Genomic DNA, 13,415 nt, shown 5'->3' on the forward strand with positions numbered 1-13,415 from the left:
TAAAAAAAATTAATTTTTAAAACTTGGATAAATTAAATTGACCTGAAAACTCAAATAAAAAAAAAAATTAGAATGTCAGGAAGGCTGCAAACTACTCCAAATTGATCTCTTGACCTCTCCCATTGACTTTGGAAGGTTTTAAGTGCAGCATTGTCAAAGTAGAATTCTTTTTAAAAACTTGAATTGAATTTTAATAACTCGCTAGTCGAATTTGACAGTTTTGACCATTAAAAAATTTTAAAATTCTAATTTTCAATTCGACCCTTGATAAATCTACCCCGGAGTGTTTTATAACATGCAGGAAAATGTGTCAACTTACCTTTGAATCGAAAAGTTTAGAAATCACCTGAGAATCATTCTAAAATGCCAAAAGAAGGACTTGTGATTCAACTAGCTCTGCACAGACAGTTTCATAGCTTTTCAGGCATTGTGTTGCCCATAGTGGGGCAGGGTTATCTGTACATGTCAAAACACCCATGTGCCATTGCCCTTCAAGGAACTTATAAATATTCTTGCTGCAGTGAAGATAAACCTCTGAGTTTCTATATTCTTAATCAGTGGGTCTGTGCAAGTCTGAAAAGAAACAATACATCCTCATAATGTCTGTGTTTTGCTTACTGTGCACTCCCCTTACAACTTAACAAGTTGCAAACTGTGTTCCAAGAATTCTGTTCTGACCATTACAAAAATATGTCATTTTATAGAAGTTCTCTATACAGATATTGTACACATATTTTCAGGGCAACATACATTTATTTTTGGCCAACTCCTGACAGATGTCAGCTTTTGAAGATTGCATTTTTCGTTTTGAAAGGCTCCAACAAAACTTTTCACATTGATACGTTGAGAAAATAAAATTGCATTTGAAGTCGCTATTTTCCCCCCATACACAGCTTTGATAACAGCACACAAGTCTTGACATTATTTCATTTTGTTATGCGCATCTGTCAAAGAACAGAGATATGATACAGCTCCTAAAAATGGTGATTGTGGAACATAGAAACTTGACAGCCTTTCCGTTCCTTTATATTCTGATTATACATTTATCAGTAATCCTGTATCTCTCCGAGCTCAGCGAGAAAGCTGTAGAATTCAGCAACTAAAAGGGATGGCGGAAAAACTCCTCTATTATTTGGTATCGTCTTACATTTAAAATAAGTTGCTGGGATGAGTCTTTGTTAAAGCTTTTGCTTCTAGTTTCATTATTGTGGTACACTATCCTTAGATCACATTTCTATGGGCATTCTAACTGCTCTGTAGTACAAATTAAACAGTGTGATACTTCAAATATATGTACCTTGAACTTTCAATGCTTGTCAATCATAGTTGGTAAAGTATAGGGATTACAACCTGATATTAACATCCACATTCATTGTGCTCATTTTATGTGGGAAAATGAGAAATCTTTTTGCTGACTCTAGATTCCACAGGCTTTTGTCACCTTTTTTAATTCATCTGCCTGTTTTCAGTTAGTGATTTGGGCTTATCAGAGTAATGTAATCATGGCTTCCTTCAAATCAGTGCAAAGGAGAGTGCACACTAGATTAGATTGCCAATTAATTCTCTCAATGTTACATCAGTGGATTCAGTGTATCACATAGAGGTGAAATATTTGTTTGACCTACTGGGGGTGGGTTTTGTGTTGGCGGTTGATAGAGGTTAGAACGATAATAACAAAATCCTTTTGTTTCAGGTACACTTGAAAAGAATCAATCAAGAAAACGCCAAAAACAACACAAGAGACAACACAGAACCATTTATTATTTTTGAAACTGCTTTGTGATTTTTGCCCTTGGGTGTTACTTATTGACACAGTTTTATACTAAATGTCTATAATAGATCCATATTCTTGTGAACTCGCCAACTGCATTGCCACATGATACTGAGCACTGCAGAATTGGCACTCACACTCTGACTTCTGGAGTCAAATTAGCTTAATTAGTAAAATAATGTTGACACCATTTTAAAAATACTGATACAGAAATGCAATGGAACTTTATTTCACTGAAAATGCAGCCCAAAATACTGCCTCAACACTTTACTGAGCACAAGATTATTTTGGCAGCAACTTGAGTTCTGGTGTTCCATGAAGCGTCATATTTGCAGGTTGCTTTATGTCCACAAATAGAGTGATTTAGGCAAAACATAGTGCTTCTGCATCCGTTTCAGATTTTTTTCAAAGGTGGGCATCATATTGCTTTAATTCAGTGGTGTTCACAAAATGGGCCAGATTCCATTAGATGACAAAGCCTTATCTCCTTATTCAATTCCAGACTGTCCTGGATAGCCAGATGAGATACAGAAAAGCAGTTTATCACATGAAAATGCTATCAAGTCTAAAATAACGTCTTCTCATTTATCAGTTATCAAACATTTATGCAGTGGTAACTGATTACTTTGCAGTTTGGGGCTCTTTTTTGGCTACCAAATCTCCATAAATATGTCCTTAAATGAAGCTACTAGTACCAAAGTACAGTATTTGCAGAATTTTATAATCTTTAGTCTACTGCACCCATTTTTGGTTGGATGCTACAATTATGTGTACCCTGTACACAACAATCTTTAACCTGTAAAAGTGCTGAAACTTTTTTTTTGTAGAATTAAATGGTCAGTTAATTGCATGTAGAACAAGGAAATCCTTCACATTGTCTGGATCAATACACATTTAATTTCATAAGCCTTCTAGTATAATGGTTGTACTATAGCTCAGTGCACTGGGGCTCATTTATTAACGCAGCACATAATTGGACGCAAAATTTGACTGCGCCATCACAAGCGACACCGCAAATATATTTGCGTGTTATTGCACTTATCACTTAGCTTTTGCAATGGCTTTTTTTATGTGCTTTGCGCAAAAGATTGGGCATTTATGTTGCAAACTATGCCGTGTTTGAGAGGGGCGTGTCTGGGGGCGTGGCTACAATGCGCTTGTACTGCGGCCATCACAGAGATGCGTCTATATATTCGCACATTTGCGCCCACACAACAGCACCACAATTTTTACGACAGCCTCTTGGTGGCGTAATAGTAATGCTCTTCAAAATAGCTGCGCTAGTTTGTTCGCATTTTTGCGATTCATGTTGATTGAATGTCAATTTTACTTATGTGTGCAGGGCAATACTGCTAAATTGGGTTCTGGCAATTAGTGTCTGCTGCCTGTTGGTGGGGATGTTTGTTTTTCAGATGACAAATGCTGTGTCTATTACTCCAGTTTCTATTGAAAGCCTAACCTTTTCATATCTGAATCTATTACTGAAATCGATGCATGTTTGCTAGGGTAATTTGGACCCTAGCAAACACATTGCTAAAACTGCAAACAAGAGAACTGCTAAATAAAAAGCTAATTAAAACAAACTCTACAACTAATGGAAAAGGATAACCACTAACCAAATGTTAAACTAAAAGATAACTCAAAGGAGAACAAGCAACCAGGTCTCGCCCCCAACATTTTAAAAGAGACCAAGGTTCCTTTAAGAGTTCCAGGATGCCGAAAAACCTTTGGAAGCAAAGAAATATTTGCGTAAAAACAAACGCAGGTGGGGCACATTGAACGCAATATGCGCGATAGGTAGCGCAACTAAAATAAGATGTGCGTTCATACATGCGCACAACTAAGCCTTACCTTTGCGGACTTCCAGAGCGCACAATTTATTATAAGCATTGCGACAACTGAGACGCAGTTCCGCGCCGTCTCAACTGCCTGCATCTACAACAGCGCACAATCGCACTTTTTAAGGTATCTTGCAGGGTTGTGCGTAACATTAATAAATACTCGCATGCTCTGGGCAAATATCAGACCTCTGCGCTCTTTTTAGCGCTGCGCTGCGTTAATAAATGAGCCTCAGTGAGAGAAAGGCACTTCAGCTGTTGGATGACTGCAATTCTCTTAATACCTCTGCTTACTCAACTAGACATGGAGATGGCGTTCAGCAACTAAAGTTTGCTTATTTCACTATAGAAGCACATTACATTATAAACAAATTGATCTTGATAAAGTGCAAAACCATTTTTAAGTCTAATAAAAAATATGCCTTACTAGTGTTTGCTAGTGACTGTTTAAAAAAATAACCATAAATGTTGTTGTGTTGTAAGGACATATGCTAGCTTATCTTGTACTTGATCCCAACTAACATATAATTAATCTTTATTGGAGGCAAAACCAGCCAATTGGGTTTATTTAATGTCTACATGATTTTCTACTAGACTTAAGATATGAAGATTTAAATAACAGAAAGATCCATTATGCAGAAAACCCCAGGTCCTGAGCATTCTCGAAAACAGGTCCCATACCTGTACTACAAAATCATTTAAACATTATCTAAACCCGATAGGCTGGTTCTGCTTCCAGTAAGGATAAATTATATCTTAGTTTGGATCAAATACAAGATGCTGTTTTATCATCACAGAGAAAAAGGAAATCATTTAAAATAATTTGATAAAATAGAGTCTATGGGAGATGGGCTTTCCTTAATTTGGAACTTTTTGGATAACGGGTTTATGGATGACGGATCGCATACCTGTATCTGAAAGGAGGATAGGGGCACTGTGTGCACTCCCTGAAGCTGCAATGCTGTCTGAGCCCCTTTTGTAGTGCTTGCATATAACCAAGTTTTTCTTTAGTGTCAGGGTAACATTTCGAATGCGTTTATAAAGCACTGCTGTATAATTAGCTATTGTGATTTTTTTATTGTATCTTCAGTAGTTTGCTTTTAATATACTTCTGGTTTTAAAGTTCTCAAAGTGGAGGTTCCACAAAAATATCTTTTTAGTTATAGAGTACATTACATACAGTTACTTCTTTTATATAAGTTTGTAACAGTTCCTCTTTAGATTGTGTTAATCCATAGGGCTAATGCACTACTTATCTTTAGCAGCCCTATACTGCTTCATGTATGGCCAATCACTCCTCTCCTTGAGCTTTCTCTCAAGTTGTGTTGCACTGCCTCCTCCCCTAAACGCTTGTATCAAAATAAATAACGATGACTTATAATTTATATTCTTTTGATTAATATGTTACCCTGCCCAACCATATCTTATGTAGCTGCATTGTGCCAGAAGCCTAAAAGAGCAATATAAAAGTGAATAAATTAATGCTGGATGTGTGCATACATGCCCTTATTATGTGTTGGGTAACAGCTCTGATTACAGGGCTCCCACAAACATGCTTGGCCACAGTGTAAAAAATAAAACCATTAACACCTCTCATACTCTGTGGTTAAATTATCATGACATCTTTTTTTTATATATGTTATTATGGACATTTAATACGCTAAACATAATCTATTAAAGTTCTTTTTTTAGTACAGTGTTAAAGATCTAATCGTTTCACCCGCCAGCAGATCTCACAGCAGCTCAGTTATTTTGCGAGAGATTTAGTCTACTTGCTTAGCTATGTAGGTGCTGGCAAACTATCGCAAAAAAGGGGAACTATCGCAAAAAATTAACATTTAATATAAGCTTCATCATACTGTAATAAGAAGTTTTCTAAATACAATAATTAAAAATGCGGTACTGTTTCTGAAATAATCAAGTTTATCTTCACTATCCTTCTCTCAGCATCTGTTTCTCTACATTCTGTCTTCATGCAGGAGTTGGGTGTCAGATATTCATTGACATATCCAATATATCTTATAGGGAGGGCTCCTTTTGCCTAGAAAATGTATTAGAGCTTATCAGACATCATGTCTCTCTACATGCAGTATTTGTTAGATTTTGTTTGTACTGGAATCAGTTATTTGAATGAGCTCTAATACATCTGCTAGGAAAGGGAGCCCCTATAAAATATATTGGATCTGTGAATGAATATCTGACACCCAACTGCTGCATGATGACAGAATGAAGAGAAACGGATGCTGAGAGAGGGATAGTAATTATAAAGTTGATTATTTCAGAAACGACGTAGAATATTTAATTGATTGTATTTAAAAAGTTTCTCATTCCCGTATGCTGAAGCTTATATCAAATTATCAGTTTCACAATAGTTCACCTTTAAACTCAGGAGAGGACATGAGGAGAGTTTGCAGTTCAAACTACTGATCCTCAGAATGAAAAAAAAAGAAAACAATCGTGAGGACTACGCACAACATGTAGCTTTGTCACCCTCTTACACAGTTACGACTGCAAATCACAAGCACATTACTATCACAATGGAAGTAAGTGAAGTTAGTTCTCTGCTTGAAATCTAAAGTCATAGCTCTCTCTGGGGTATATTTATCAAAGAGTGAAGTTAATAGTGAAGTTCCGCCACTAGAGTGAAATTCCGCCACTCTCCATTCATTTTTATAGGCCTATTTATCAAAGGGTGAACTTTCACTTTCACCCATTGATAAATACGCCTTTCAAAATCCCATAGAAATGAATTGAGAGCTGCGGAATTTCACTCTAGTGGCGGAACTTCACTCTTTGATAAATTGACCCCTCTGTGAGCAGGTGAAGAACAGTGTTGCCTGCAATAAGCTTTCCGCTTGTGTGTGCACACTGATTCAACACCACTACATAGAGAAGGAAAGCAGAGGCTGGAGATGGGAGTGTGCCACTTAACTCCTCATATTTTCAAAACAATTGAAAAATGTTCATGGATTCATTTGAGAGAAGTATTAAAGAAAATTGTTGAAATATCCATCGTTAACAACATATATAAAAATGATTTTTCGTACCCATTATCAAATAGCATCAACCACTACATCAACAATACACTTTAAAAAGCGATTCGTTATTTATTTGTGGAACTCCCTGTTGCTAATTGATCCCCTTTATTTGCAGTATATAAAGTGCCTGGCATTATTTCTCTTATATTATTAAAGTCCCTTCAGGAACACTTGCAAAACACAAATTGTGACAGAAAGAAAGACAAATGTATATCATCTGGATCCTTTCAGTTTGTGTTCCTAAAATAAATATAATCTAAGATCAATATTGCTCATATGGCTTAGAACCATTCTTCATACTTTATCTAGCCCTTTAACTCCTGGGGGCAGCTGGCAATACTGTAATGTTGTAGATGACTACAGAATCTGTATGGTATGGTTTTCAAGTAAAATGTTAATTGCTTTATTTTTTGTTATTATAACTTTGAATCTCTCTAACTACTTTTCATGTTTAAACAGGAAGGAAAAAATATAACATTTGTAAAAGTACACTACAAAAAGCAACATAAAGATATTTTTCTATGTTTGTATTGCATGTTCAAATACAAAAACTCTTTGAGCCCTTCAAGAGGAAGGAGTGACCTTGCAATTTGGGGGTGTAGAGAGTTAACTTAAATAAGCTTTCTTAAAATAAAAAACTTTAGGTTTGCTATTCATTGGATTACAAGTATTTCAAATAAACCTTGAACTGCTGTGTGTTTAAATTTGTTCCTTTCATCCAGGAGGACAACTGGCTGTACTTTGTGGTGATTGTGATGTAGCCACATGAGATTTTGAACAATATACTGATGTTTTTTTCAAAGCAAGACTGATCTAATCTCCTAAATCTCCTAAAATCAAATCATCATTTCACATAAATATGCTGTGTTAGCCAATAAGGTGCCTAAGTAATACCATGATGTGCTGGCCAAACCCTTGTAGATTCATAATATGATGTAGAATGTGGAACTATTACACAATTTGTCTTTATTCCTTTTTTTAATTAGTTAACTGCGAGTTTTTCAGTTTGCCATGTAATTTGGATGCTTAGAGGCTTAGTTATCGAAATTCAAATTTGTACATTTTAGAGTTTTTTTTTTATTTTAATAAACTTGAAAACTTGCCAAACTTAAATGTGTGCTTATTTATGAAAACACTTTTATATGAAAACTGTGATAGAATAAACACGTGAGAAAAAAACTTGCATCAATGCAATGCAGCAAATTCATATTCTGCTCATCCATTTTAATGGGTCTGCTAACTCAAAAAACTTAGATTAAAAAAATCACTTACATTTTGCCTAGGACAGCTCCCATCCCATAGCTTAATAAATCTCGAAAATCCAAAATTTGCCAACTCTTAACACAAAGGATTCAGATGACAGTAAAAATTTTCGTTTGAATATGGATAAATCAGCCCCTTAGGTCCTACTCCAGGTAGCCCTGGGTACTGCTTTAATGCAGCCTATAAAATGAATATGAGGATGTGAAATGAAAAGAAGATAGTAATTGAAAAGCAATCGTCAGAGTGAATCTGTTTTTCTGTTGTTGGGGTCTACATCATGATAAAAGTTAATTTTAAGTTCATTTGTGTTTCACAAGCTGTGTGTGTAAATTGCTTGACATGCTGCTTGGTCTACATGACCTTAAAGGGAATAAATATAGTTTGCAAATTATTTCAAGTTCTGTTGTGGCATCTAAGTTTTCTTAACACCCTCCCCAACCCAATACTATCTTAATGCCAACATTTGTTTTTTTTCTCTTTTCCTATTGTCCTGCTTCTTGGTGGCTGTCAGAGGTCATGCAGACACAGAGTAGTCTAGTTCCACAATGATAACCAATGTACACATGAATGTATACAACCAAAGTAACCCTGTTGGAGACTATTACATTGTTTGACTTGTGAAAAATGATCTCCAGTATTCAGTCTTGAACAAAAATGACAATGACAGTGCCCTATGTAGAAAATGCAGTAGACCAGTAACAACTGTGGGCTTTCAATTTGTAATAGTCTGAAGGCCTCTGTGAAATTTGCCTGTGTTTTTGCATAGTCACCTCTCTTCATTTTCCTTGCCTCTTTGATTCTTCCAAGGGTTGTTCAATTTAAGCTGAATGTATTCCTGCAGTTTTATGAGTTACAGTGTCTTAAAATAAGTAGTAATTTGTGTAGTGCATTTCCTTTCCAGATGGATGTCCAGACAAACCATGTGTGTGCTGCTCTGGTGTTGCTATGACCATATGGCACTGCTCCCTGACTTACTTTTAATTATGATTGGGTGATTTACTCATAACCACTTCTACAGGAGCAGCTTAATAAAGAGGGACCACTTCAGTGTCGAAGTCAAGGTTCAAATGCAAAATAAACCATTTCAGTACCTTTTTTCAACAAGGCTTCATAAAGCTGTGTTAATTGTGGCACTGCAGTTCCGAGTGGCTCCACGTCTGAAGGTCATTTCTGTGCAGACTGAAGTCTGATAAATTAAGCTATTATTATAATTATTACATTTATTTATATAGCACCAACATATTTCGCATCGCTGTAAAGTAAAAGTTAATAATTGTTTTCTCTTGCTTCTGCATTTCTCTCTTATTTGCCTCTTGGCTGGATCTTTAAAAGAAACTGAAAATTAGAAAGAAATCAGATTATACTGCTTTGTGTTTGTTTTCAAAGTACATTTACAGATACAATCATCACTTTTACCTTATCAATGAGATACATCTTGTCTGCCCAGATTCCTGACGCAATGCTGCTGCTGAAATCAAAATGCCTAGAAAGAAGGCAGCATGCTTCGGTAAAAAAATTATCATTACTCGGGATCAGAGGACTATCAGAAAGAGTATTCAAAAATGTTCTTCTATTTTAAGTTTTCAGAGGTAAGCGAAAATACATGGTTTATACTGTACGTACATAAGCATGGGCTACTTGTAGTGAGGTTTTAGTACGTCGGCATTTGCTACTGACAACCTTAGAACTTATTTTTAACAGAAGATTAAATGCAAGCATTTCACTTTTCTGCCTTACCTCTCACCTGCAAAAGGCTTGGCTTCTTCCCAGCAAAATGACAATAATTTACTGACTCCAGAAAATGCCATATCCCAGGATTTACTGACTGCACAGGACTCCTGGGGTCAAAGGATATGGATTATTCCCACAGCCCAGGTTTAGTCATTGGCCGAGATGCACTCAGATTTGATTATGCAATTTAGAGTTTTATTTAGTATTCATTCTGTTTTTATTTCATTTCTCCAATAATGCTATTTCATATAAACATGAACAGCTCATTCTAACCCAAAATGCTCTAAGGGATACTGATATCACACAATTTCTGCTTTTATTTGGATATATAGCTTTACACAAGTTGTAGTGTTAATATTTTTTTCAGTGACAGAGGGTCAGATTTCAGTCTATTTACACAGTTCACAAGTTCAAACACCTGTTTACTTTGCCTCATCGAAGCCTCCTTTTGGCCATCTTGGCACAGTATCTGATCTAATCGACCCATGGGAGTCTATGGCTACCACTGTACTGTTTCATTCATTAGGGTCAAATAAGTCAGGGGATACAGCAGATGCTTCTCTTTACTGCCTTTCAGCTAGCTGATCGAAATCTTCCATCTGGACTCATTAACCTTTATCCACCTGATAGCAGGATTATGGGTCTGAACAGTGCCCCTGACTAACCCATACATTCTCAGATGGCCAGGCAGTATGGTCAAAAATTGTCCAAACTGCCCTTCCAAATCTAGCCATGTATAGCGAACTTTAAGCATAAATAATGAAACAATATCTAGAATAAGTGGTTCAAGCCAAGTTTGCCAGAAAAATACAGAAATGTTTATGAATAGTATGTAACAGAATCCTCAAAATCAATTTCAGCCATAATCCTTGACCATAAGAGCATGTATGGCTGATTTAAATTCTACTGCCTCATCATGATACCTCCAGGGCAGCTTCAAGAGCACATACTGCCTAAACTGTGATAAGAACTGGGCCTGGTTATAATATTTCCAAGGCAAATGTTTCACCAAGTTCTGAACTCAGTGTTGCACCTTGGAGAGGACTTTATCAATGACATAGTTAATCTGTCTGGAGTGAATCATGCTCTGATTTAGACCATTATTGACAGCTATAGTCATGAGAATTCTGAAACAGCACTGAAGAATTTCCCTGTATTGAATTACTGACAGGCCACTCAATTATTCACTGATGTCCTAATAACTTACAGGAACACATGAGCTTCTGTCATTCCTAAACTTACTGCTGGCTTCCAATATATGCATATGTTACATCATGATAGCATCATCTCTTATTGGAGAAAATGTAAGCAAGACTCCAGCAAAAAAGGTAAAGAATAGGAAGAATCACGTGCTTAATCCTCTCAGTAGGCAGCACCCCTAACTCTTAGAGGCAGCCTAATTCCTCCTGAAAATGTAAAGGGAACAAGCTACTGCCAAACAGTAGTCAATGGCAATAGGGATGGGCGAATTTTTTCGCCTTGTTTCGCCAAAAAATTGACGCCCATAGACTTGTATGTTATTGTGCGTCAAAATAAATAGACGAGCGTCAAAACAATTCGCCGCGCAACAAATTTTTTTTGCTGCCCATAGACTTTAATGGGCGTCCGCGACATTTCGCCAGCGGCGAATTTTTGGCAAAATGAAACAGGTCAAATTCGCCCATCCCTAAATGCAAGTCATACATAGAGTACTCTTAAATGTATTTTATAAAATAAGCAAATAAATACCGGTATGCATATATTACATGGGCAGAGATTTATAGCTTCATGCCAAGCCATGCCATCTAATTAGTGCTTCTGCTGCCTAAAGTGCTGAATAATGCAAAGCAACATGAAACGTACACAAACAAAAAACATTTTTGATGAGAAAGCACTTGTTCTCTTTGCAGGTACCCATTATGCTGTAATTAGAGAGGCAGCTTTCTGTTTTGAAAGATGTTTAATAACAGCTGCAAATAGTTTCGTTCGGTAGTAAGTTATTGTCATCGAGCTGAAATGAAGGTGTCTGCAGGGAGAGCTGTAAATAACTCTATTTCTCTACTGCCAGAGAAATCATAATAACCAGCCGATCAGAGTTTTCCTCTGAAGCATCATATTACCTCTTTAGAGCAGGCATAAGAAGACAAAAATTGCATTTTACTATTATTATACGTTACACACATTTATCTACCCTTTTAGTGCCAGTCTGGCCTATGTGCATTGCAGTAGCTGCTTCACCTTGACCCGAAAAAGGTATTAAAACAAGAATTGTTTATTTTATTGTTTAATAGTCAATGGTAAAAAGGAGCTGCCAGAGCTGCAGTTGTGGAAATGCAATTAAAAATAATTATCATAGTACTGGTATGGGACCTATCCAGAATGCTCAGGACCTTGGGCTTTCTGGATAATGGATCTTTTCATATTTGGATCATAGGTTCTCTATTAGAAAATCATGTAAACATTAAATAAACCCATTAGACTGGTTCTGATTCCAGTAAGGATTCATTATATCTTAGTGGGGATCAAGTACAAGATACTGTATTATAATTACTAGGGATGCACCGAATCAAGGAATCATTCTGGCCAGCCAAACCGAATGCGAATTAAATTAGGGGCTGGGAGGAAAATCGTGTGACTTTGTCACAAAACAAGGAAGTAAAAATGTTTTTCCCTTCCCACCCCTAATTAGCATACGCAAATTAGGGTTCCGTTTCGGTTCGGTATTTGGCCGAATCGTTCACTAAGGATTCGGGGGTTCGGCCGAATCCAAAATAGTGGATTCGGTGCATCCCTAATTCTTACAGAGAAAAAGGAAATGATTTTTAAAAATGTGGATTTGGATAAAATGGAGTCTATGGGAGATGTCATTTCCATAATTCGGAGCTTTCTGGAAGACACACACATGCTCCCTGTGTGCCCTACTCTGCCTGTGGGATGTGAACCTGGTAGGGATTTTTAGCATTTGGAAATTGTTGTTAGGGGGCCCTAAAGTGTTTAATCATGTGCGGGGGGGGGGTGCTGTATTATCCACAGGGCAAGATGAGGCATATGGATTTAAGGTTATGTTTTAAAATGACTTTCACATATGAGTAATGAGTAATATGCCTGCAATGAGCACCAAACATTTGGATTTTTTTGTGTGCTACCACCATTAATGTGGACATGGTCTTGTGGTTGCGTGGGTGTGGTTTAAAAACAGGGAGTGGTCAACACTGGCTTTTATTATTGGCCCTCCACCACGTATCGGTACCATAGAAGGGGAACAGAACTGTTCCAGATAATATGTTTCCTGATAATGGATCCCATACCTGTACTGGGTATGGAAAAGCATTCTAAAGAATAAAAATGGCGTTCTAACTTGCACTGTTGTAGCTAATTTATTGGTAATAAACTGCCTTGGTAGCTTTTCTTCTCCAAACATCATTAGTCTGGATGGTTAACGATTGTTAAAAGGGATCCCCTCCCAAACACTTATTTTTACATAATGAAAGAAAATGTAATTCTAGGCACCTTTCCAATATACACTGATTTAAATATTTGGTGGTTTTAAAGTTATTAGTAAATGTAATTGCTACTGCAAGCAGTGTTTGTTTATCTATTTTCTTTCTCCTAGCTCCTGGTTGGGACTTGAAACAGTGTAGCAGAATTCAGGTCTCCTCCTCAGGTATGTTAATAAGCTTTTACAAATACCATTAAAACGATTAAACTATTAAAAACTATTGAAAAATGTTTAACAAATGCATACAGAATGATTTCTGTTTTATTAAACAGATATTGGGCGAGCGTCCCCTTTTA

At 36.6% G+C, this 13,415-nt stretch overlaps 1 protein-coding gene across 2 annotated transcripts in view; it reads left to right on the plus strand.

Annotated features, from left to right (window-relative positions):
• LOC108709757 (ATP-binding cassette sub-family C member 4-like) overlaps window positions 1-4,219 on the plus strand; it is a 141,749-nt gene extending 137,530 nt beyond the window's left edge. For both annotated transcript variants that reach the window (XM_041584291.1, XM_041584292.1), the window contains one exon: window positions 1,694-4,219. In XM_041584291.1, coding sequence (XP_041440225.1) covers window positions 1,694-1,783 — 90 coding nt within the window. In that variant the 3' untranslated portion in view covers window positions 1,784-4,219. The remainder of the gene's footprint in view (window positions 1-1,693) is intronic.
• Window positions 4,220-13,415: the final 9,196 nt, after the last annotated feature.

Source organism: Xenopus laevis, chromosome 2S (assembly GCF_017654675.1).
Source record: "Xenopus laevis strain J_2021 chromosome 2S, Xenopus_laevis_v10.1, whole genome shotgun sequence".
NCBI lineage: Eukaryota > Metazoa > Chordata > Amphibia > Anura > Pipidae > Xenopus > Xenopus laevis.